This window comes from Sceloporus occidentalis, unplaced genomic scaffold, assembly GCF_023333645.1.
Source record: "Sceloporus occidentalis isolate IW3139 unplaced genomic scaffold, rSceOcc1.0.p SCAF_1, whole genome shotgun sequence".
Taxonomy (NCBI): domain Eukaryota; kingdom Metazoa; phylum Chordata; class Lepidosauria; order Squamata; family Phrynosomatidae; genus Sceloporus; species Sceloporus occidentalis.
Genome location: NW_028316981.1, coordinates 236,214,911 through 236,239,426, shown reverse-complemented (window position 1 = coordinate 236,239,426; position 24,516 = coordinate 236,214,911). Strand labels below are relative to the sequence as shown.

At 40.7% G+C, this 24,516-nt stretch overlaps 1 protein-coding gene across 4 annotated transcripts in view; it reads right to left on the bottom strand.

Annotated features, from left to right (window-relative positions):
• The window catches only part of ENTREP1 (endosomal transmembrane epsin interactor 1), a 59,128-nt gene that overhangs the window by 12,452 nt on the left and 22,160 nt on the right, over positions 1-24,516 (bottom strand). For all 4 annotated transcript variants that reach the window (XR_016277328.1, XR_016277326.1, XR_016277327.1 and 1 more), the window contains 4 exons: positions 18,669-18,776; positions 18,426-18,559; positions 6,493-6,622; positions 4,626-4,707 (listed from right to left, as the gene is read on the bottom strand). Coding sequence is in view for 1 of the 4 variants with exons in the window: in XM_089490420.1 (XP_089346546.1) it covers positions 4,626-4,707; positions 6,493-6,622; positions 18,426-18,559; positions 18,669-18,776 (454 nt within the window). In the remaining 3 variants the exon portion in view is untranslated. The remainder of the gene's footprint in view (positions 1-4,625; positions 4,708-6,492; positions 6,623-18,425; positions 18,560-18,668; positions 18,777-24,516) is intronic.

The window sequence follows — 24,516 nt, the reverse complement described above, 5'->3', positions numbered from 1 at the left end:
AAAAAGAATCTACAAGCCTTGGCTGTGGTCTGGATCTGAGGGATACACGACAGAGAAGAATCAAAGATGAAACCAAGATTGCAGGCTTGCTGGACTGGTTGAATACAAATGTTGTCCACAGAGACAGAAAAGGAGTGTTGAAGGGTGGGCTTAGGAGGAAAGACAAGAAGCTCCGTCTTGGACATGTTGAGCTTCAAACGCCGATGGCGCATCCACTGCGAGACAGCTGTGAGACAAGACGAGACTTGCTGTTAAAGCCTTGGAGAAAGGTCAGGGGCAGAAAGATACAGCTGGGTGTCATCGGCATACAGATGGTAGGAAAAACCAAAGAGCTGATGAGTTTTCCTAGGGACAGTGTGTAGAGAGAAAACAGAAGGGGACCCAGATCAGAGCCCTGAGGAACTCCAACAGATAAGGGAACAGGAGAAGAAGTCTGACCCCCTGCAACTACTGCAAAAGATCTGCCAGACAAGTAAGATCTAAACCAGTCAAGAACAGAGTCTGAGAACCCAAGGTCAGAGAGTGTGTCAATTAGGAGAAAGTGATCAACGGTGTCAAAGGTTGCAGACAAATCAAGAAGAATGAGAACAGAGTAAAGGCCATTAGCCTTGGCCTGTAAAAGGTCATTTGAGATCTTAGTGAGAGCTGTCTCTGTAGAATGCCTTGGGCGGAAACCAGACTGAAAGGGATCGAGGATGGAGTTGGCTTCAAGAAACTCAAGACAGCGAGAATAAACAACCCGTTCCAAAACTTTAGAAAGAAAGGGAAGAAGCGAAATCGGACGATAGCTAGACAAAGAGGAGGGGTCAAGAGAAGGTTTTTTCAGAATTGGGGAAATGAGAGCATGTTTGAAGTCTGATGGGAAGGAGCCTGTAGAGAGAGAGAGATTGAAGATATGGAGAAGTGAGAGCAGAAAAGAGGGAGCTATAGAAGTTAGAAGACGAGTAGGAATTGGATCAAGAGGACAGGTTGCAGGTTTGGAAGAGTTCAGAAGTGTAGATAGTTCATCCAAAGAAGCAGGAGGAAACACAGAAAATTTTTTAGGCGAGGGCAATAGAAGATTATGAGCAGAAGAAGAATCGGGGGGGACTATCTCAGAGCGAATAGTGGTAATCTTAGAGATGAAATAATAGCAAAGTCATTAGGAGAGAGTGATGAAGAGACAGGAGGAGAGGGAGGTTTAAGCAATGTGTTGAAGGTGGAGAATAATTGCTGTGGGCGCCTCTCATTGGCGGAGATCAATGATTTGTAATAATTCTGTTTTGCCATAAAGAGGGCGCTTGAGAAGGAAGAAAGAACAAATTTGAAATGGATAAAATCAGCCCACTGTTTGGACTTTCTCCAAAGACGTTCGGCCGCTCTAGAGCAGGACCGGAGAAACTTAATGTTGGGGGTAAGCCAGGGCTGAGGCCTAGTCTTAGAGGAAGAAGTGCGTACAGAGACAGGGGCAAAATGGTCAAGAGTCGAGGAGAGAGTGGAGTTGAATAAAGACATTGCTGAATCAGCAGAATCCCCGAGATTTAGGGAAGAGAGAGATGAATCCAGGGTCAGACCAAGATGGTTAGAGTCAACAGATTGAAGATCATGAAAATAGCGTTGAACAGTATGACGAGGAGGAGGAGTATAAGTAAGAGCAAAGGAGATTAAATGATGATCAGATAGTGGAAAGTCAAGTGCCAGGTAGTCAGAAATGGCGCAGTTTGCAACAAGAACTAGGTCAAGACAGTGACCAAGAGAATGAGTTGAAGCATTGGAGTGTGGTTGGAGGCCAAAAGAAGCTAGCAGAGAGTTAAAGCGAGATGTTGTAGGGTTATTGGAATCATCAACGTGGATATTAAAGTCACCTAGGATCAAAGTGGGGACTGAATCTGAAAGAAAGAATGTCAGCCATGATTCAAAGTCTGAGAGGAACTGGGTGGCAGAGCCAGGAGGGCGATAGATAACTGCTACCCAGAGCTGTAGAGGAGAAAAGAGTCTAATAGGATGAAACTCAAAGGAAGAGAGGTGATAGCTGGGGGGAAAAGATAGGACTTGAAACTGGCAGGAGTTAGATAGCAAGATACCAACCCTTCCTCCTCGACCCTCAGGGCGGCTTGTGTGAGTGAAGGAGAGACCGCCAAAAGAAAGGGCAGCGGAGGTTGCAGTATCATGGGCTGGGAGCCAGGTTTCGGTGAGAGCGAGGAGATTAAGGGATTTGGAGAGAAAAAGGTCATGAATTGCTGTTGCTTTAGGAGCAGCAGAGCGACAGTTCCAGAGGGAACAGAGGAAGGGAAGCAGGGAGACAGGGAGAGGCCGAATGGGGATCAGGTTAGGAGAAATGTGGCGAGCCATGGGAAGGATGGGGTTCGCAGAGAAAAGAAAGAGGTGTAGCTGGCTCTCTTTCTGAGGTGGTAAAGGAGTTTGAGGGCTTTACAATTAAAGGTCAACAACAACAACAATAACAATAAAAACTAAAATAATAATATTGCCAGCTCAGGCCTTCTGGGGAAGAGTCCGATGCAAGCAGGAAGGAAGTTCTTCCAGGCAGCACAGGTTATATTTGTCCTTCTTCCTGTGGAGAATTCTGGGACCAGCAGGAGAGTGAGATGTAGTATTCATCACCTATGCCACTAAACAACTAACAAGGTTATTCTAATCCAGATTATTGCAATGCACTGTAAATTTAGGACTGGAGCTTGGCTTTTGTGCAGCTTCTGGACTCTTAGGATGCATGCATCATTTAAACAGTATACCTCCAAAGTGACCCGAAGCAGCTTTATTTTGGCCTGTCTGTATGGAGTCTATGTTTCATTGAACAATGTGCTTAGGGTGGATGGAGTTGTTACTGGTTAACAATGTTACAAATGTATTTTTTTAACTCCAGACTTATTTAATCCATAAGGACAATTTTATTAGAACATTTTTGCGGAAGAGCCTTATGAAAATCTGTTTATCAGCTGATTTCAAAGTACTGGCTGGCATCCTGTTCAAGACTGATCATTCTACTAGTGATAGGACATGATTTTCCATCTGGAGGCAGCAAGCTGGAGAGCATAGGGCATGCCATGTGGGACACTATTCTATGTTCCAATAGAAAGGAAAAACTAGGAAACTCAGGAGGAATTATCTTGGGTTACCACATCTGCCACCAGAGGTAACTGTCTCTCTATACTTAATGTCTGGGCTGACCTTGTAATCTCTGTACCTTTCCAAACTCATTTCAAGCTATCAAAAGCTCAAATAACTATTAGACAACTTTTCCCTGCATCAATCTCCAGCTCACACCATAACTGAGGTCTTTCTCTGGGAGACTCTGCTATCTGAAGCACTACAAGGAATGCCTAGAAAGAGAAAGATCGCCTTGACTGACATCCTTATCACTGTTGTTTAGGCACCAGTGGTGGTATCTAACATCACATATGCTTCACGTCTTCTTCTTCTCCTTCCCACTCACTCTAGATAAACCCTTTTCAGAAGTGTCTCTCAGCTCTCCAATGAACACCTGAGGAAGGTATTGTAAGCCTGAGGGCAGGGAACCGTCAATTATCCCCTCTGTTATAAGCCGCCCAGATTCCCAGTGATTGGGTGGCATATAAATAAATCCTATTATTATTATTATTATTATTATTAATTGCCATCATGGCAAACACATCTGAAACACCAAAGGTATGACCCAGCCAAAATTAGGATTTTTAGGTCCCATTCGTTTCATGAGCACATGTTCAAACACAGTTAAATTTGAAAAAAACAACATTTAACTGCAGTGGGTTAGAATATTAACTTCAGTCATCTTTTAAACTCTACTTCCAACATAAACATGAACAGAACATAAACATAAACAAACATTAACATTTAAAACCTAATGAAGGCAAATGAAGTTCCCTTCAAGAATAGAAAAAACTCAAGAACTGATAGGGTAGCAGGAAACAAGAACAAACAGCATAGAGAAAAGGCAAAGAAAGACAAATACAGTGCTTTAGAAACACAGAAAGCTACCTCATACTGAATCAACCATAGATCCATCTAGCCCAGTATTGTCTACTCTAATTGGCAATGGCTCTTCCATGTTACAAGGTTAAGCTACACACACACTGCATACAGACACGGACACGCACATGTGCACACACACAACTATCTTAAAATATCTCACAAGTAGGTGTGCAACCCCTGATCTGGAAAAACCACATGGGCAAAGTAACGCCAGCCTGATTTTGTCAGTGGATTACCCTTTGAGTCTTTTCTAGCCCTAATTAGGGATGGCAGGGACTGAGTTTAGTTTTTAGATATTTTCTCATCCAAACGATTATCCATTCATCCTGTGCTTTTCCTCTGAAAGGATTCAAAATATACAGACAGAGAGATTACTTTTAAGAATATCTAAACTAAGTCAGAAACAACTTGAGGCATCACAACTACAGCAAACTATGGGGAACTGTTTTAATGAAATCAGACATCAGAGACAAAGAACATGACTAAAAAGGACAGGAAGAAATACTGCACTATTGCAAATTGGAGCAGGAAACATTTGGAAGAGAACTGCACTAAACTAAAAATTAGTTTAAAATTAGGAAAATATAGATTGATCGTCACATACCTTTGTACTTCATCACCAGCCCAAGCAAAATGCTTTCAAATGTAATATTTACCTTGAGATACTTGTCTTGATACATTTTCTCTTGATGAGCCATTAACAACTTCTGTAACATCTGAACTTTGAAGTGCACTCTCCTAAACAGAAAATTAATAAGATTCAAATAGACAGTTATAAACAAATAATAGGAAGACAGGCTCATACTTTGTAAAGGTTTATCCTAAAAGTAATAATACCAATTCGCTGATCAACAGATATATTTGGCAGTTCCTCTGTGTCTCAGTAAAATAGGACATCCCAAGTCCAATATATATTCGACTCAGCTTGGATCTCAATTTGAAGAGGCTATAACTTTGAATTCTCTGCCAGAAAAAAACTGCTACTTTTTTTTGGTCTCAGCTACAATGAGGAAGAGTACTCTTATGTTTTCTGAAAAGGGAATACTTAATTTTCCAAGTTAGGGATTTCACTTTGTACTGGGAGCAGGGAAATATGTTCTACGTAGGGCCCATTCACATTACCAAAAAAATCGGTTCTGAAACCGATTCAATCACGTGAAGTTCCTACTCACCCCGAATCTCACACAAGCGAATCCGGGGCTTGCACACCCGTTCCGTGTTAAATGGCCCCTAGCGCGGGTCTTTTGAAATCGGCGCAAATACCGTTTCTTTTGGAAAACCCCGGGTCCTGGGAATGAGAACTTGGCCTCGATCACGATCGAGGCAAATTGAGGGAGGGATTTAGGTCAGAGGGTGGGCAAAGGGCAAGGCATTTCCTCCCCTCATCGGAGGGGAGGGGGAGGAGGAAAGAGCCCTGGGAAGAAGAGAGCAAGGGAAGGCATTCTTTAGGAGCCTCTTTTCCCTGCATCCCCTGCCCAAAGCCCTCTGTCACTGGGCATTCCTTCCCTTGCAGGAGGAAAAAATTCAGGTCACGAACGGAGCTCATGTCAGGCAAACCCCCCCCCTTTTCAAATTCAAACAATTTTTTTTGAGCAAATATGCGCATTGAATACATTATGTTTGTATTCCAGAGGCAGATGGAGCTGGGCTTGCACTTTATATCCTTGGATCTCCTTGCCTTCTGCAGAGGGGGAAGCTACAAATGTTGCAAACAATCAATGTTACATTTTTAACAATTTTTTTGGAGCAAATATGCGCATGGTTTGTCTTCTTGAGCAGATACAGCAAGGGAAGCAAAGGGAAAGCTAATGTTGCTTTTAAAAGCATAAAAAAAATGCATGGCAATCCCATCCTTTGCCTGGGACAGGGGCAGATCTGACCCCAAAGCCCACAGGTTTATAAAAAAAGAGAGAGAGAGAGAGAGAGAGAGGCATCTCTCTCCCTGCTTCAGCCGCTGAAACCCCTGTGCCTGGCTCTTTAAAAAGGGAGGACACTTTCCCCGATGCCCTGCAAACGTCACCATGACGATAGCTTGATTGGCAGCAGCCACCTCGCCAGCAGACACAGAATGCATTCGATTTCTAATTTGCAAGGTCAAAATGCATTCGATTTCAAATTTGTAGTGGGCACTTGCTAACGGAGCGATTCGGGGGAGGGGCATCCGGATCAGCCCAGTTCCTTCCAGGTCTTTTAGACCAGTATGAATGGGGCCGTACATGTTTAGAACATTCAGATAACAAGCAAGTTTGTTTTAAAAAAAGATAACAAATTATGACATCATCTTCAAATGTCACACATTTAATTCTTTTCAAGAAAAATAAAGAAAAAAGTATCTAAATGAGATGCAAATAATCCATATGAGGTAAGCACCTTTCATACCTATTCACTGGAATGTTCACTGATATACCCCCTAAAAGTTTCTGGGCTTACTTATTAGCAGAAAAGTGAAAATTTAATAATAATAATTATTACACTAGCTGACTGTGAAAGAACATTAAACTGATGGAATACAAAGAAGAGTACCTGTTCATGACTCATCTGACCCACCACTGCTTCATAAGGAGGTGGTGGATCTAGTGGGCAGAAAACTTCAACTCCTTTAATTCTGGCTCCATAAATATGTGGTAATGGAATGACATCAGAATCCAGCATCCTAGGAGAAAGAAAAATCCCTATGGAAGGTGTTCCCAGAGAACTCAGTGACTAAAGCAAATGATTTGATTTTATATGGGTAAAAAAAGAAAGAAAGAAAAGGAGCCAATTGCTCATCAGAAATCTTCACAAATACTTTTCTTAAAAACCCAAGTAGGAATTACTGTTTGTGAAGAAACAAGTGCACCTAAGTATCTTAATTCTGAACTTGTTTAAAATATGGATGACACAAATATTTCACACCTAATCTCAACTAAGTAACTGTGCTCGAAGTTAGACACAAGCCTAAATAATCTTAACACAGGCGATTGATGCATGGATGGATGGATGGATGGATGGAAAGAGATACACACAGAGAGACACAAATTAGAAGCCAAAAATGTTTTTAATTTTAAAGAACAAGCATAATATACATCTAGTAAAGCCCCAACAGGGTAAGACTTTTGTATTTAGCCTGCTGGTACCTAAAGAGTCATCTCTGCTGCCACACATCTAATTCTAGATCAAGTAATGTCAGAACCAAGTGCAGTGCAGTATGTTAATTATGAAATATTAATGAAAGCTATTTCTGACAGGCTGAGGCTGGTTACCCATGAATAAATTCTAGCTTTTCTTTCATAAAATGCAAACCATGCTAAGACTCCATTTTTATGTGCCTACTGTGTTTCATAAATGTCAGTTTTGATTGCGTGTAATTATCCTTGCATTTAACATTTCCTACTATATTTAACATTCTCTTCCCTGTTTATCCCTGAACAACGTAAACACTATGAAAAATGACCCTCAGAGTGAGCATTTACCAGGAGGCTTTGGTGAACAGTTTTTCAGCTTAAACCATTACCCACATGTCCAGATTTAACAAGGAATTAGAAAAGAGGCATCTTATCAATTAAGACAGCGACTAATACATCTTAACATGGTAACCAGGGAGGACATAGTGATTATGTTTTGGAGATTAAGAAGGAGATGTTGTGAAAAGGAATTTTGCAATTAAAAACCCACCTGCAAATGTTTCAGCTGCAAATTTTAAACTGCATAGGTTATACATTTTGCATTAAATTTAGCAAATCTGATTAGGCCACACTGAAGAAGAAGGCTTAAAAGAAGTTATCTGGCAAGTATGGATTGTTTTCTGGTCCTACAGTCCACAAATATGTGTTCACCTTTCCTAGATACACCACACCAACAAAGAAACATCCAGACATGAAGATCCTATTGTAGTCTTTAGACCACAAAGGTCTTCTGGCTACTCCTGCCCAGCACACTCCACCTCCCCTCAACCATCCTTCTTTTATGTTAGCACAAAAGAGGCTGGACCAAGGAACAGCCTTATTTGTATGCAGTAAGGCAGACCTTAAGGAGCCAGCACTTGACAGTGGTATCATCATTGTTCACTATAGCTTACAGTAAGGGGGAACAACCTGGTGACCTCCTGATATCATTGGACTGTCATTCCCATGAGCCCCAGCCATCCTAGCAAGTGGTAAAGAGCATTGGAGTTATATTCCAAAAATATACTGATGGGACCAAGTATTTGTTGTTGTTAACTGCCCTCAGGTCGATCTCAACCCACAGCACCCCTATGGATGAAACATCTCCAAGATCTCCCGTCCTCCACTGCCCTGCTTAGGTCCTGTAAACTCCTATTCGTGATCTCCTTAATAGAGTCCATCCATCTGGAATGTGGCCTTCCTCTCTTCCTACTTCCCTCCACCTTTCTCAGCATTACTGTCTTTTCCAATGAATCCTCCCTTCTCATGATGTGTCTGAAGTACGACAGCCTCAGTTTGGTCACTTTGGCTTCCAGGGAGGTTTCTGGCTTGATCTGCTCTAGGACCCATTTGTTTGTCCTTTTGGCTGTCCATGGGATCCTCAGCACTCTTCTCCAGCACCATATCTCAAATGAATTGATTTTCTTCCTATCATCTCTCTTAAATGTGCAGATCTCACATCCATACATGGTAAAAGGGAATACGATGGCTTGCATGATTCTAATTTTTGTGCTCAGTTGTATATCTTTGCATTTTAAAATCTTTTCTAGTTCTTTCATAGCCACCCTACCCATTCTTAATCTTCTTCTGACTTCCTGACTGCAGTCCCCACTTCTATCAATGTTTGATCCCAGGTATGAGAATTCTTTTACTATTTCTATTTCTTCATTGTCTAGGTTGAATTTGTGAAGGTCCTCAGTGGTCATTATTTTTGTTTTCTTTATGTTCAACATTAAGCCTGCCTTTGCACTTTCTTCTCTGATCTTCCTTAGTAGGTGTTCCAAGTATGTGAGGTTTTCTGCTAGAATTATGGTGTAATCTGCGTATCTTAGATTGTTGATATTCTTTCCTCCTATTTTCACTCCTCCCTCTTCTTTGTCCAAGCCTGCTTTTCTTATAATATTTTCTGCATACAAGTTGAACAGATAGGATGAAAGGATGCAGCCTTGTCTGACCCCTTTGCCAATTGGGAACCATTCTGTTTCTCTGTGTTCTGTTCTGACAGTAGACTCTTGTCCTGAGTACAGATTCCTCATCAAAACTATTAGATGTGTTAGCATTCCCATGTCTTTGAGGGCGTTCCATAGCCTTTCATGATCTATGCAGTCAAAAGCTTTGCTATAGTCTATAAAGCACATGCTGATTTTCTTTTGGAATTCCCTGGTGCACTCTATTAGCCATCGTATATTTGCAATGTGGTCCCTAGTGCCTCTACCTTTCCTGAACCCTCCTTGGACCTCTGGGCTTTCTCTCTCCATGTATGGTTGGAGTCTATGTTGCAGAATTTTGAGCATTTGCTTCCATGAGAGATCAGTGCTATGGTCCTATAGTTGCTGCAGTCTTTTGTATCTCTTTTTGTAATAGAAATGTATACTGACTGTTTCCAATCTGTTGGCCTGCATTTTGTTTTCCATATCTGTTGACATATGTTGGTTAGCACTAGAGTTGACTCTGTCAATGTGGATTGCAGCAGTTTAACTGGAATATCTGATAAGTATGGACTGCTAAGTATAGGTAGTTGGTCCAAATATGGACCAAGTATAGGTACTGTTAAAGTATCATGCTCAAGGTGCCACCATAGCTACCCAGAAGCTGCTTTATACAGTATTCATACAACCCTGTGGATGGACTGGAGTCTATTGTGAACACAGAATGAACTCTGAAGTACTTGTATGGAATTGATCTGCAAATCTAAGAAGAAGGCTGGTAAAATTGAGTAAATAAACTGGCTTTAGTTCCGTTGCTAGGCCCTGCTAGAATACTCAATGAATCAACTGTTGAATGGTTAAGTCAATACTTGTATAAATCCCATTGATTCAATGAGTCTGTTCTAGTTGAGACTTGCAATTGGATTTAAGTCAATACCTGATCTAAACGAGCTATAAGTAGAAGGAAAATAAGCTAGTAGATGTTCTGTGCTAAACAGATTCAGTAACAGTTCTAATTCATACACCTATAAAAGTGAAATTTATCTAAGTGGAAGAACATCTGTGCATTCACTTTCACCTTTCTTGCATTGCAGCAGCTTCTCAGACTTTAGATAGCCTTTATACAATATTTTATCTCAACCCTGCGCAAGTGATATCAGCAGAAGCTTATGGGCCACAAGGAAAACACTTGTGACTTGCATCTGGCCCAGGACTCTGAGGTCTTCCATACTTGCTGTAGAGCAGGGAAGAAACAATGGATCCAATTGAATTATCATTACCAAAGTTACTTTCAACTTGTTTATTCTAGGCCTTAGGGCTTGTTCACAAAAGGGGCTAACACCATAAGCAATTTTCTGAAACAACTTCACATCTTCCTAGCATTGTAACTGTGTTTCTGTTTCTTGCTAGTGGTGCCACAAAGGGCTAAATCTTGGGATCAAAGTCAGACCATTCAGCCTGATCCCCTGAAGTAACTATCCATAAAGCTGTACATTCATTCACTGGAGTAGATAGTGTGCCTTATTTTCTTCTTATTTTCAAAAACATTTTATAATTAGGGTGAGTACATGATTACAGATGCAAATTTTAATATTTATAATTACATTTTATTATGAAAACAAAAAGATGGTCCCCCCCCCCAAAAAAAAATGGTATTACCATCATGGCCAAAAATAATAATAATAATTAAAAAATTCTACCATCATGATGGTGCAATATGTATTTCACATTTCACTGGACTTGTGAACACAGCAGAATCACTTGTGAAGCATAGAATAGTACAGAATGGAGGAGGGAAAGTGAAATGTATGCTGCACAGACAAAGTAATATAATACAAAACTGTGTCGCAGCCCCAAATTATTAACTCCAAAGTCTAAAATATGGAGCCAAACCCCCTGATTGTTACTGGAAAAGTGATTCCCCCCCCCCTCAGCAAACAACTCTCCCATCTGTCACCTACCACATAGTTACAGGATTGCCATGGGAACCTATTAGTGTTTAGCATTTGTGACATCGTTGATAACCACAAGGACATGTTTTCTCTCTGTCATGCCAAATTAGTTCACTGAAAACTGACAACTTCTGCTGCATACCTGTAGTTGAAGCAAGCAGAACATGGGGTGGGGGTGGGAAACCTCTAGTAGTCTGGTCTTATGAAAAGTTTCCAGGTTTTTTTCCTAGCTTCTTTCTTAAGACTATTTTACAATCTTGGTTTCTGGGTGAATAGTCTATATACATGTGACAACATACATGTGTCAGCATCTTGCCAAGCATATATACAGTCATGCATAATAATTCTGAACCAGCGTGCTATAGTGGTTTGAGTCTTGGACTAGGACCCTGGGAGATTAGAGAAACCCACTGGGTAATCCTGGGCCATTCTTACACTCTCAGCCTTAAATGCAAAGGCACTCCTCTGAATAAACCTTGTCAAGAAAGCCTTCAGACAGGCTCTATAACATCTTAATTTATGGAGTGGACTTGAAGGCACATAATAACAGCAATAATAGCTATCGTTATACAAAGGTCTAGTAACATCATATAATCTTGATAATTTAAATAAAATTCACTAAATCTTTTTAGTTTTATATAAAAAGATCACTAACTGACTGACCTCCTGAACAACTCAACCAAACAGTCATAACAAACTGGTGGTCTATTATTTTTTTTAAAGTATCTGCCCTTTTATGCACTAACAGTACTTACAAAGCAACTAGTTTTAACTGGTGTGCTCTTTCATTCTGCACTCTGGCCAGCCACAACTGTTCCTCAGGTAAGATTTTCTCCCCCAGAAAACATCTGTTTATTTCTACCCAACCCTTGGTAACCCATATAAACAGCTTTCCAGATAGGGCACCCAAAATTGCTATTAAGGAGTGTATGCGCATGCACTGAACATTAACGGGCAGGTTATTATTAATTAGTAATTTTTATTAAACAATTAAAAAACAGAATGCATTGCATTACAATTACAACAATCAACTGAAGAAGGGGACAAATGTACTATCATAAAAACAATGACAAAACAATAAAGATTACAAAATTTGATAAGCAAAAATATAGAATTAATATTTCAAGCAAAGGGGGAAATATGACCCTACGAAGTGAAAGCAAAGTTGCCTATAAGATCCCCTATCACAGTCCTATCTCCACTACACTACACTACATTACAAATCAAATAAGTGACAATAAGTTAGAAGATATATGTTAACACACACAATACTCTTAAAAAGAAAATGGAGAAGCATGGGTATCTACCTAGCATGAAATGCAGGGAAGCAGGTCAAGGGCACAGTTAGGAACAGGATAAATTACTTCTTCTATGTTATCATTTAATCATTCTTAAATATTGAGACTATTACAAGCATGATGTCTACTTAGAAATCCTTCCCATGTCTTCAATGTAGCTTACTCCTAAGAATACAAACACAGGTTGTCCAATTTGCCTAATCTTAATGTGTGTGTTCACGCTCAGACCCTCTATCGCTGAGTGCATCTGTAGAAATAATACAGTATGATAACCATTAACCATCATGGATCCATCCTACAGAATCCTGGGATTTGTAGTTTTGTGGAGCACCAGACTCTTTGACAGAGAAGGTGAAAGATTCCAGGATTCCATAGGATGGAGTTGCATCACTGAAAGTGGTGTCAAATTGTATTATTTCTTCAGTGTAGATGCACCCACAATCTTAGGGGAGGGTTGAGCCCCTCTGCCTCTTTCTGGGTCTATGTTTCTGGAATTCTCCAATTTATATTATAACCAGCCTTACATCCAAGTACATCCAAGTAAACATACAATTGCCTATCCAGGTTTGTGTGATTTTATCTATGTCTGATTAAGCTCCACTAGGATGCTCACAAGTCCACCTTTTGAAATGACCTTCAGAACAATACAAACCATATTAAAGGACAGCACTCTAATCCAATGCCTGGGAAAATCAGACTCAAGTCAATTTGCTACTTCCATTGCTAGTTTACTGAGGTGAGGAAGACATGCCTATTTTTGCTTTTTTTATTCTGTTTCTAACATGTGTTTACACCTCATCTGAAAGATTGAAAGCCCAGTGCTGGTGGGTAGATGATGCAGATGGATAATTTAAAAAAAAACTGTCTGACTCAAAGATGTCTCAATATAATGTTAAGATTTTACTGAGTTGTAGTACAGCAATTTGAGGCCATTCTTGTTCAGGCTTCAAGCAAACACTGGTTTGCTTTTGTTCTACATTCCTTGCTTTCTATTCTGTTTTGATGAAACCAATTCATGTAGCAATGATTCATGCATGGTATGTCAGCCAGAATAAGTGAAGAGGCAGAAGTGACCAACAACTGATTAGTCTTTCACACTGGAACAATAAATTTATTTTCCATTAGCTCAAGCAATTTCCATTTTCCCTTTGTAAGACAGTATCTACTGCGGCTTCTGCTTCAGACAGTAAAGCCCTGTGGTCAAACTGTCTTAAGGCATTTCATAAAACTGTCTTAGGTGGAGATGAAAAAAAGAAAGATGTAGACACAGATGAAGCTGATCGAATGTAAGAGCTGGATTAGGTTGTATATTATAGAGTATTATAACATCCTGGAGGGTATGGCTCCACTATTGATATCAGTTTCTAGTTTTCAGTCCAAAAAAACACTAAGGAAGTGGAACTCAAGCCCAGCCAACTCCCCCTTATCTTGCTAGTTAGAAGTAAAAATGCCTGTGCTTTGCAGAAGGCAGAAATGGTGAGCTAAACAGATAGGGAAATCACAATCCTCTGAATGTTGTTTCACTTTCACTCACATTAATCTCTGTCTGCATGACCAAAGGGTCAGGGTCAATGTTAACTGTAAATCAACAACATTAGCAGGTCCACAGCAAAGCCAAGTGCTGCTGCCCACCATCCCAGTCTCTCAACAACCTTATGGGGAGCCCAGCTGGAACCTAGCCTACCACATCATTCTCCTTGGTTTTCTTCCTTCATAATGGACAGTTCAAAAACTTTGTGGTTTTTACATCTTCTCAGTTGGCTTCCAAAGCACTTTTGCCTACAGTGCCTGTGGTGGTGTCCAGAGGACAAGGTGAAGGGGAAAATGGCAACTGCACTTGTTTATTTATTACTTACAGTCCTTTGTTATTCCTTGGTCCCTTTATAAATATGTCCCTTTTTTGCATCTTTAAAAGTTGAAAAGTGAAAGATGGCCAGCGCCAAATGTTTCTGCCCTGGGCTTCAAACACTTGACAAGTCTTACAATCAGATGTTGAACAATCACATGCAAATTAATGGGGAGGATGGAATCCGACCAACAACAGCCTAGCACATGGTCCTGAAAGTCAGCCAAGTAAACCAAGAAGAAAGTGTGGACTATTCTCAGATCTATGGAGTCTATGAGCTGAGTCAAACAGGCTTTCTTGAAATAGATGAGGGAGCAAGAGATGCCAGACTTGTATGTGTGCATAAACTGACTGGAAGGATGGTTCTGATAGCTTCTGGAAAGGTTAAACTGAAAGTGTCTGTGTATATCAGTCAGTATCTGGAAGAACATGCATGTTTAGTCACTGGTGCTGCAGATAAATAAAACAGCCATGAGGGATGCTGCTGCTAAAAGGCAAGACCTTTCCAAACCAAATAAGGCAGATTCTAAAGTAAGATGGTTCCTGCATGGCTGGCTTCATATGGGCCAGAGAAAAGGACACTGGAAGTTGCATGGATCCACCATTGCCTCCACCAGCCATTTTTTTCTTAAGAATCCTAATTTGTCCCTACTATTTTTATTCTGCTTCAAAGAATCATTCTGGCTCCTAAAGAGCATCTCTTATACAGTTTTCCTATCCCACTGCCTTCATGCCAACAATCTTGCCCTTAGCCTTTTATGAGTCTACAGGCCCTTTATGAATTTAAGAAGTTCAGGCAAGTCTTGATGATCTCTTAGCACAGGTGGTAGACCAGCTCCATTCCCATCTTTGCATCTTGGTGGAAAGTCTCCCATCAGATTTCATTCACTAGAGGAGCCTGTTGGATCTGGCTTCTCCGTATTTGATTTTATTGTGATTTCCTGCATGGCAGGAGGTTGGACTGGATGGCCCTTGTGGTCTCTTCCAACTTTATCATTCTATGATTCTATGATTCAATTCCCTCACTTTCTTCAGGCTTTCACTCTTTCTCAAATTTATTTTTCTCGCACTATACTGCCTGACCTATTTTCTGACCCATCTTTAGACTTCTTGTTTCTTTGGTCTTCTTCTCAGCCTGCCTAACCTGCCAACACAGCTCATTCTATTCCACAATCAAAGTTTTATTAATTTTATATCAAGCCCAAATGACTGCTCACTTTCTTCAATAAATCACCAATTCTGAAGATCACATGCAAAGTATCATTCTCTTCATGCACAGAATGTTAATTATATTTCACATGTTTTTCCCACATCAAAGCATCACCAGCTGTACACAGCTCCTGGTGGGTAAGCATTCAGCCTAAGTAAGAAAATGTAATAATGCTGTTTCCTAAGATAGCATTTAGGACATCTACTAAATACGGAGCTGCATTCAATATTAGACTAGAATAACTGAAATGAATGGGAAGTAGCAAAATTAAGTCCAGTTGTTTTCTTTCTTTGCTATTCTTCACTTTGAAGCTTTTGTGTAACATATAAATTCAGGATGAATTTAATACTGGGATTTAACACTAGTACAGGAATAATACTGAATTTAGCCATGGAAACAATTAACAGTTATTAAAAATAGAATAAACAGATTTCTCCTCGGACAAAACCTGGGTTCCTACTTCTTTACAAAATTATAACTTCACTCTAAACCCTAATAAATGTTTACTTTGTTTCTTTCTTCACTATTCTTCACTTGGAAACTCTTGGGTAACCCTTAACAGATAAAATTGTTATCTTAATCAGCAATTACTTAATTAGTGCTTTCATTACTAGGAAGACAATAAGATTGCAGGTAGCAGGGAAATGCTCAGCATGTACAAGATAACATGTCTGCATATGGCTTGCTTACTTTGGTATCTAGTAAGAACCAAATGTCTGAACATAATCCATTTCGCAGAAAGTTTATTTGACTTCCCAAGACAAGAAATTAGAAGGATGTAAATCAACAGATGACTTGAAGGCACATACACACTCAGTAAACCAAGTTGCTAGGTCTTCTACTGTGGAAAATAGGATACCAGACTGCTTTTGGTCTGATTTAACTGGGCTCTCTCTATGCTTATATTCCTATGTCCTTTTCCAACAAAGTGATACTGTTTAGAAAAACCAATTGTGAAGAGGCCTAGGACCGATTCATTTCTAAGTCACTTAGGAGAACTGTCAAGTAACAAAAAAGTAAAAAGTAAAAAATGAGAACAAAATGTATTTTGTACTATTATCTCTTCCTCTGTCAAATCCATGATGACCTCAAAACATTCATCTGTTATTTCTATGTCAATGACAAAGGAAACCTTTTCCTTTCCCCCACCTTCCTTTTGTACAGACTTCCTCATTGCTAGTTTAACAAAAAATGTGTTCCAGTTATTTTATCTACTACATTTTTATGCCTAAGGGGAAAAGGGTGTGTAAATACATAAATATTATAAACAGACTTTGAAATCAGATTTAATATAGTGAAGTCAAAACAAACCAATAAAAAAACTTGACAAAATTGCATCAGAGCTATTACAAAGTACCATTGTTGTTGTTGTTGTTATGCACCTTCAATTTGTTTCTGACTTATGGAGATCCTAAGGTGATGCTATCACCCTTGTTCAGAAGGGGGTTTGCTTTTGCCTTACTCTGAGGGTGGGATGGACAAATTCCACCCATAACATTTATTCTTCTCTTTCTGAATCTCTTAATCTTTAATTTAGGAATTCCTTTAACAGGCAAAATAAATAAATAAATAAATAAAGACTATGATGTATATTATTTACTGGAAAAACTGATCTTTGTCTTTAGAATTAGTAAGAAATTCAGGATTAGAGGCCTGAATATGCAAACATAACATACTACAATCTGTAAAATTATAAATGAAGAGCTAGTAGGGAGGGGAGAACCTATTTCAGTATACTACAGGTCTGAGGCCTGGAACAGAAGAAAGGGAAAGAGTTTGATCTCTTCATTTGTGAATGTAGACTACTTTTACTGACATTCCCTTAACATCTTTTACAGTTCAACATTTCTCCAGGAGAAAGGGTTTACCTCATTCTTTCTTTTAGGTGTATTGTAAGAAAACAGACTATATGGGAAAAGGTAAAATACTTAAGAGTTCAGTAGTAAGGATGTATACTCACTGTCAACCTGTTAAGGCCTACACGCTGAGAGGTTTATACTCCTTCAGACCCATGCAACCAGAAATCCTGTCTTTGTAGATGTTTCACCTTAAGGCAGGGCATCCAAGTGAATCATGTCACCCCTTTATGAACATGTGATGTTGCTCACCATCAAGGTAAATCCAAGTGTTAGTTTTAATTCAGAGAGAACCACTGAACGAATAGGAACTTGTTAAGTCAACACTTATTTAAGTCCAAATGATTCAATGGGTTTACCAATGTCCTTATTTTCTAACTAGCAAAAAACATATTTCAGACCAGTAATTACCACTATCCTTTCTAGGCAACAAATAAAGCTCCATGAATGAATCACCTTGTCCTCTGATGTAACAGGAATGTATGCAGAAAGATAAAACAGAATAAATGCTCAGGTGTAAAAAGAAAAGTATATATTTGTTACTTTATACACACAAATAACCCTAAGTAGTTTAACGAAGTAAGGAGAAAAACAAACTTCAAAACATGCCTCACTTTCCCAATCTGGAAAAAAAATTTTTTTAAAAACCCCACACCGGTATTATGAAATCTGTAAGATTTTATAGTATGCTATTTAATGTTCTGTAAGATCAAGAATGGGGCAGAGTGTGGTCCTCTGGATATTGGACTGCATTCCTTACTAGTGGCCATGTTGACATCTGGAGGTCTGCATTTTACCCACCTATTTTAGGTGTAAATTAGTATGTTTTAATGCTGAAAAGTACATGCACTGTACTTAAGAACTTCTGAAGTATAAACGAAAAATATGATTTAAAGTCCACCTATTTGGCTCTCAACTGTTTCAAAAGGTTTGTATGCTGCACATGTGCCATAAAAATGTTGTAACATCAAATTTCCAAGAAATTACTAGGTATCTCTTACCCAGACTCAAATGTCACAAGGCTCTGAGATGAAAACCACAAAATTATAGCCTGCAGTCAGTCTAAAATTACAGTACATATCACTTGGGAGATTGGGATGACAGTCACAACAAAATTCTAACTTCTAAGAAAAATGGCTACTGTAATAGGTAAAGGTGCTGTTAAATCAGTTATCACATGGTGACCCATAACATTCAGAGCAATTTCAGTCTTGGCAGTTTACCTGCGATTCATCCTAGGAGTGCAAGAATAGAATGTAGCAAAATAAGAAGGTGGTGGAACAGGTGGCACAAAATCTTCTGGATCAGAAATATGAGTTTGTTCTTCAACTTCCTGTGCACAAACCTGGGATTCCTCCTAACAAGAAAAAAAATGCTTGCTTTAATGTTTTTAATTAGAAAAATCCTTCTACACTTAAAGCAGCTCTGTTTTTTTAAAAATTAAATTGTGCCTTGAACTCACTTACTGTGCAGGATCTTCTTGTTGTAAATATCTGCAGGTAACGCAGAGCTGCAGCCACTAAACACACAGTAGTGGTCAAAGCATTCATAGCACAAAGAGCAAAGAGAACTTTCTGCAGGACAAAAAAAAAAAGACTATAAAAATAACATACACATACAATGGTAAGCAAATACAAATTTCAAAGCTTGTCAATTTTTTAACTGACTGCATAGATCCTGAAAAGCTATGGAATACTTTTAAAGACATGGGAGTGCCACTACACCTAATAATCCTGATGAGAAATCTGTATTTAGGACAAGAGACTACCATTAGAACAGAATATAGAGAAACAGAATGGTTCTCAATTGGCCAAGGGGTCAGGCAAGAATGAATTCTACCACCCTACTTGTTCAACTTGTACGAAGAAATTGTCATACAGAGAGCAGACTTAAGAGTCAGAAGGAGGAGAAGTGAGGAAAGGAATATTACTAGCCTAAGATATGGAGATAACACCATACTACTAGCAGCAATATGTCATCATCATAGACTTGAAAAACTTACTAAGGAAGGTCACGGAAGAGAGTGCAAAGGCAGAATTACTTTTGGCGCTGTACAGAATGCCAGGAAGGGGCGGCCGGGAGCCGCCTCTTTTTGCTGCATAGCTGTGCCACAGTAATCAAATTGCACAGCGCGGCTACACAAAAAAAGAACCGCTAAAAAGCGGCTCCTTTTTGTGCCACCGCAAACAGCTGGCGGCTGCGCGAGCACATTGCTGCTGCGCGGCTCCATCTGGAGGCCATGCGGCAGTGACGTCATTGCTATGCACGCTGTCTATTCGCTGCCACGCAGCGAGGACACCCTTGTCACATGTGAGGGGAGTGTGGGTGGGGCGCCCCTCGCATGTGACAAGGGCGTCCTTCAGGGAATGTCTGTACCGGGCCTTTGAGTATAAAGAAAACAAAAATAATGACCATGGAGGATCTATACAACTTCAACATAGATAATGATGAAATCAAAATGAATATTTCCGGTACCTTGGATCATACACTGATCAGTACAGAAACTGCAGTCTAGAAACAAGAAAGCTAGGAATGGGAAAGGCAGCTATGAAAGAACTAGACAAGATCCTAAAGTGCAAAGATATACAAAGGTATACAACAATTGTCCAAGCCATCATATTCCCCATCACCATGTATGTATATGAGAGCTGGACAGTGAAGAAAGCCGATTAAAATAAAATAAACTCATTAGAGATGGGTTGTTGGAGAAGAGTGCTGAGGATACCATGGACAACGAAAAAGACAAGCAAATGGGTTTTGGAGCAGATCAAGGGCGGCTTCTTCTTCTTCTTCTTCCAGATTTGCTATAACACCATACCAGGGCTGCTTCCTGTGAATCATAACTGAGCCTCACAGTTCATCTCTACTTCAGAAGAAAAGCCTGTTTTTAAAAACATTCCGAAAAACATTATATACTTTCACAGGGCTTCTTTCAGGGTCAACCTACATTGCTGTTTTCTGTTTGGTACAAGATATTTCTTCCTAAACAGATAATGTGAAATAGCAGAAGAACAATAAAAGGGAATGTGGAACTGGAAATTTCTTCAGTTGGTGTTGGCTTACTTTAGAAAACGTTAACTGTTGACACCTAACCTCTTTAGGAAGTTACCACAGATGGCAGTATCAAAGTTCCAGGATGTGCTGGAGAGGCTGCTGAGAACTGAAGACAGATTTATGTACAAATCTCAACAGTTGTAACTTTAATGAGGGAGATAAGGCTAAAAAGAAGCAACATTATTAGACATTAGGTAACCCTACATATACAATAGGTATTCTCAATTTATACAGTATATAGGCCCTAACAGTAACCTGCTATATCAGGATTTGATCACTTCACTTTTTGTAGCTAGGAAAGTAAAAATGACCCCAACATTGGCTAAGGAATTAACAGGTTGCTTACCTGTAACTATGGTTCTTTGAATGATCATCTGTACCCTAATACATTAGGGTTTTGTGCCTGTGCAAAGACTCCATTTGGAAGTTCAAAGCTGAGCAGACTGGCCCAAGCCCACCAATCTAGCTCCACCTTATTTGAGTCCACTGCAAAAATACAGGGACCTGAAGCAGGGGAGGTAGGTCGTGGAGGTATGTGTGAGGGCATAGATGACCACTTGAAGAACTACAGTTACAGGTAAACAACATGTTCTTCATCATGGTCTCTGTGCCTCATACAACAGGGTGATTAAAAAGCTTACCTGTGAAAGGGGGGGGGGGGGCAGGTCACTGTAGAATAGATTAAAGGACTGCACGACCAAAACTGGATCCCAATATAACCTGGAGTCAAGCCTGTAATGCTGGACAAAGTTGGAGGGTTGCGACCATGTACTGTAGCAGCCTTGCAGTGGTCAGGCAGGGAGACACCTTGAAGGAAGGCAGCAGATGAAGAGACAGCCCTAGTTGAGTGTGGACGCACACCAACAGGAGGAGGGCATTTAGCCAGTTCATAGGCCACAGTCTGGGCAATCCACTTTGCAAACCTTTGTGAAGAAACAGTGTGGCCTTTCCTAAGTCCCTCATAACAAACAAACAACTTGTTAGGCAACCAGAACTCAGCAGAATGTTGAACATAAAAGGCCAAAGCATGGTGAACATCCAGAGTGTACACAGTCTTTTCCAAAGGAGTGGATGGCTCTGGGTAGAAGGTAGGTAAGACTATATCTTGTGAAAGGAGGAGACCACCTTGGGTAGGAAAGAAATGTCTAGTTGGAGGACAGCTTTATCCCTATGAAAAACCAGATAAGGCCCATCCAAGTGCAGAGCAGTGAGTTCTAACGATCACTTAACCAAGGTGATTATAACCAAAAATGCCACCTTGAAGGAGAGGAGATTGAGGGATGCTGAACCCAGAGGTTTAAAGGGAGGTCATGTGAGTTGAGTGAGCACCAAGGAGAGTGACCAGAGCAGTGCTAGCGGAGGAATTGAAGGATAGAGATGATGGAGGCCTTTGAGAGGTGAATAATTTGGCAGAGGGTATACCAGGTGGCTGGTAGGCCACTATGGTAGAGAGACAAACTTTAAGGGATGAGAGCCAGTCCTTGTTCCCTGAGATGGAGCAGGAAGTGTAAGGAAGTTGGACAGGTGAGGAAGGAACAGAGCATGTTTCAGAGAAAGCACAGAAATGTCTCCATCTGTATAAATATGAATGTTTGGTGGAGTCCTTACAAGAAGCTGATAAGACTCTTAGGAGGTCCAGAAAGGTCAGCATTGAATCCTCCATGTTAGGTGGAAGGTGGAGACATCTGTGTGGAGGATTTCTCCACTGGAGTGGGAGAGGAGGTCCAACCAACCTGAGAGCCTGAGCTAACAGCCCTTGCACAGGTGTAGCAGGGGAGCAAACCAGGGCTGCCTCCAATAGTATGGAGCCATGAGGATGGCGTTTGACCTGTCTTCTGACAGCTTGACCACTGTCTTCACCACCAGAAGAAGAGGGGAGAAAGAATAAAGGAAATGTGTTGACCAGTCACAAAGGAAAGCATCCAGCAGGGAGTTCTGACCTCTGAAGTGTAGGAAGAATATTCTCCAAAATGGTACAGCCTCGAGGAGGAATGGGAGAAGTCTGGACCATCCCCATATGGGGCCGGAGAATGATGGGATCTGGCTGGCCACGCACATAGGGACTGTGGACGTGGAGGAGAGAATAACAGTTGATAAGCCCTTGATTGGGAAGCCATGATCTGAGAAAGCGGCAATGATGGGACCAGAGACAGTGGGGAGAATACTGCAGTCGAAGCCAGCATCAGCAAGACGTATGTAGCGGGCTCAGATGGTGGTAGTAAGGTCACAGTTGGCAATGACATTGACAACGCAATCAGTACCAAGTCCATAAGGAGGAACAAAAGGGGCGAGGAAACAGCCTGCTCAGGAAGTACTGATACGGAAGTCGTTGAGGTGGTCATCAGGGCTGATCCCGGGAGCTTAGCATGTTTATGCTATTTCTTCTCCTTCGGCATGCCAGGGTCTACAGTGTTTGGCCGCCAACCGTTCCTTTGCCTTGTGCACATGAGGTTTGGGGGGCTAGGAAACTGATGGCACCTCCTGGGGGAGGGAGAGGAGATGGTAGGAGCCTACACAGGTGAAGTGGGCTCCATATCAAGGCTTGGGACAGCAATGGCAACAGTCTCTGGGGATAATGTCAAGGCCGATGGTATCAAAGATGTTGTCGGCACTGAAGACAGCAATATCAAAAAAGTAGTCAGTATCGAAGACGTCAATATCAACGAAGATTATGTCGAAGGTGTTTTCTTCGAAATCTTCTGTATCCTCGGTAATGCAAAGACAGGTACCAAAGTCAGAGGGTCCTTAGCCTGGTGGTGCAGTGGTTAAATGCCTGTACTGCAGCCATTCACTCGAAACCACAAGGTTGCGAGTTCAAGACCAGCAAAAGGGCCCAAGCTCGACTCAGGCTTGCATCCTTCCGAGGTCGCTAAAATGAGTACCCAGACTGTGGGGGCAAATTAGCTTACTTGCTAATTAGCTTACTTGCTGTTCACCGCTATGATCCTTGGAATAGTGGTATATAAATAAAACAAATTATTAATTAATTATTAGTGGTCACACAGTCAGCGACCAACAGACTGATCCCAACAAAAAAATTTGAGGCGTTGGCTCCTATTTCAAAGGATCTGCATGGTAAAAGATCAGAAGACTGAATAATGCTTAACAATATGGCTTTCCCCTAAGCAAAAAAAGGCACTGGGAATGCCTGTTGGAGAGCACTACTTTACGCCGACAAGAAACACAAAACTTGAAAAGGAAAGTAGAGGCCGTAGGGGGTACGAGAAAAAATGCCCAGCTGGGCAGGAAATATTAAAAATTTTCTGGGATTTTTTTTTTGGGAGGGGGCAGAGTAAGAGAAGAAAAAAGGAGAAGGGGGGTGTCAGAAAAAGACAACAAATCTACCAATCAGTCAGAGAACAACCAAGATGAAGCTTCTCTTGCAGCAGACGAAAGAGCAGAAGGTGGAGCTAGACTGGCGGACTTGGGCATGCTCAGTACATGGTAGTGGGTGAGTCTACCCGCCAATCTGCTCAGGTTTGAACTTCTGAATGGAATCTTTGCACAGGCGCAAAACCCTAATGTGTGAGGCACAGAGACTACAACAAAGAAACTGATTTCTCTAGCAGAAAAACTAACCAGAATGAGAGTTTGCTACCTACCAAGAATGGTCATTCCAGGAAGGATGAAGGAGCAAACCTGTGGTTAATCTCTTGCACTAACCTAATAGGGCATCAGTGTTCAAAATTTTAATCCAGTTAAATTCTTTCCCTCCAGTTTGATTTCATAGCCTTACTAATCTGGAGAGAAACAGTGAATTGAGAGAGAACAGATAGAATGTGGAAAGGTTTTTGTTTTTTAATGAAAATAAAAATCCCCACGGTGTATTGTTTTTCCAGTCTTCTTAGACTATCAACCTCTCATTCCTAGGTCGCTTGAAAGAGCAATCCACTATCTGTGGGATATACCTAAGCTTCCACCACTCAGATGGGTCTATTATCCTCTTGCAAAACTGAAAGAATTATCCTTCCAAAGGCTGCCTGTCCCTATTTATATTTCTCAATTTTATAGTGGTGGGCAAACATAGGTGGCTCCTTCCATCCCACTGCTCTGCACACACCTTCTAACAAAACTGCGACCCAGTAATCTGTAGTAGTTGCCACTGATTGTGTTGAATGTGCCCAGGCATGCTGTGATCTTGGCATTTTTGCAATTTTTGATCCATCTTGAAAGCATTTGCTGGGATCAATGATTCCAAAAGTGGGTGGACCCAGGGGCAGAGAGGGAAAAGGGGGCAGCAAGGGCAGTCTTCAGTTAAAG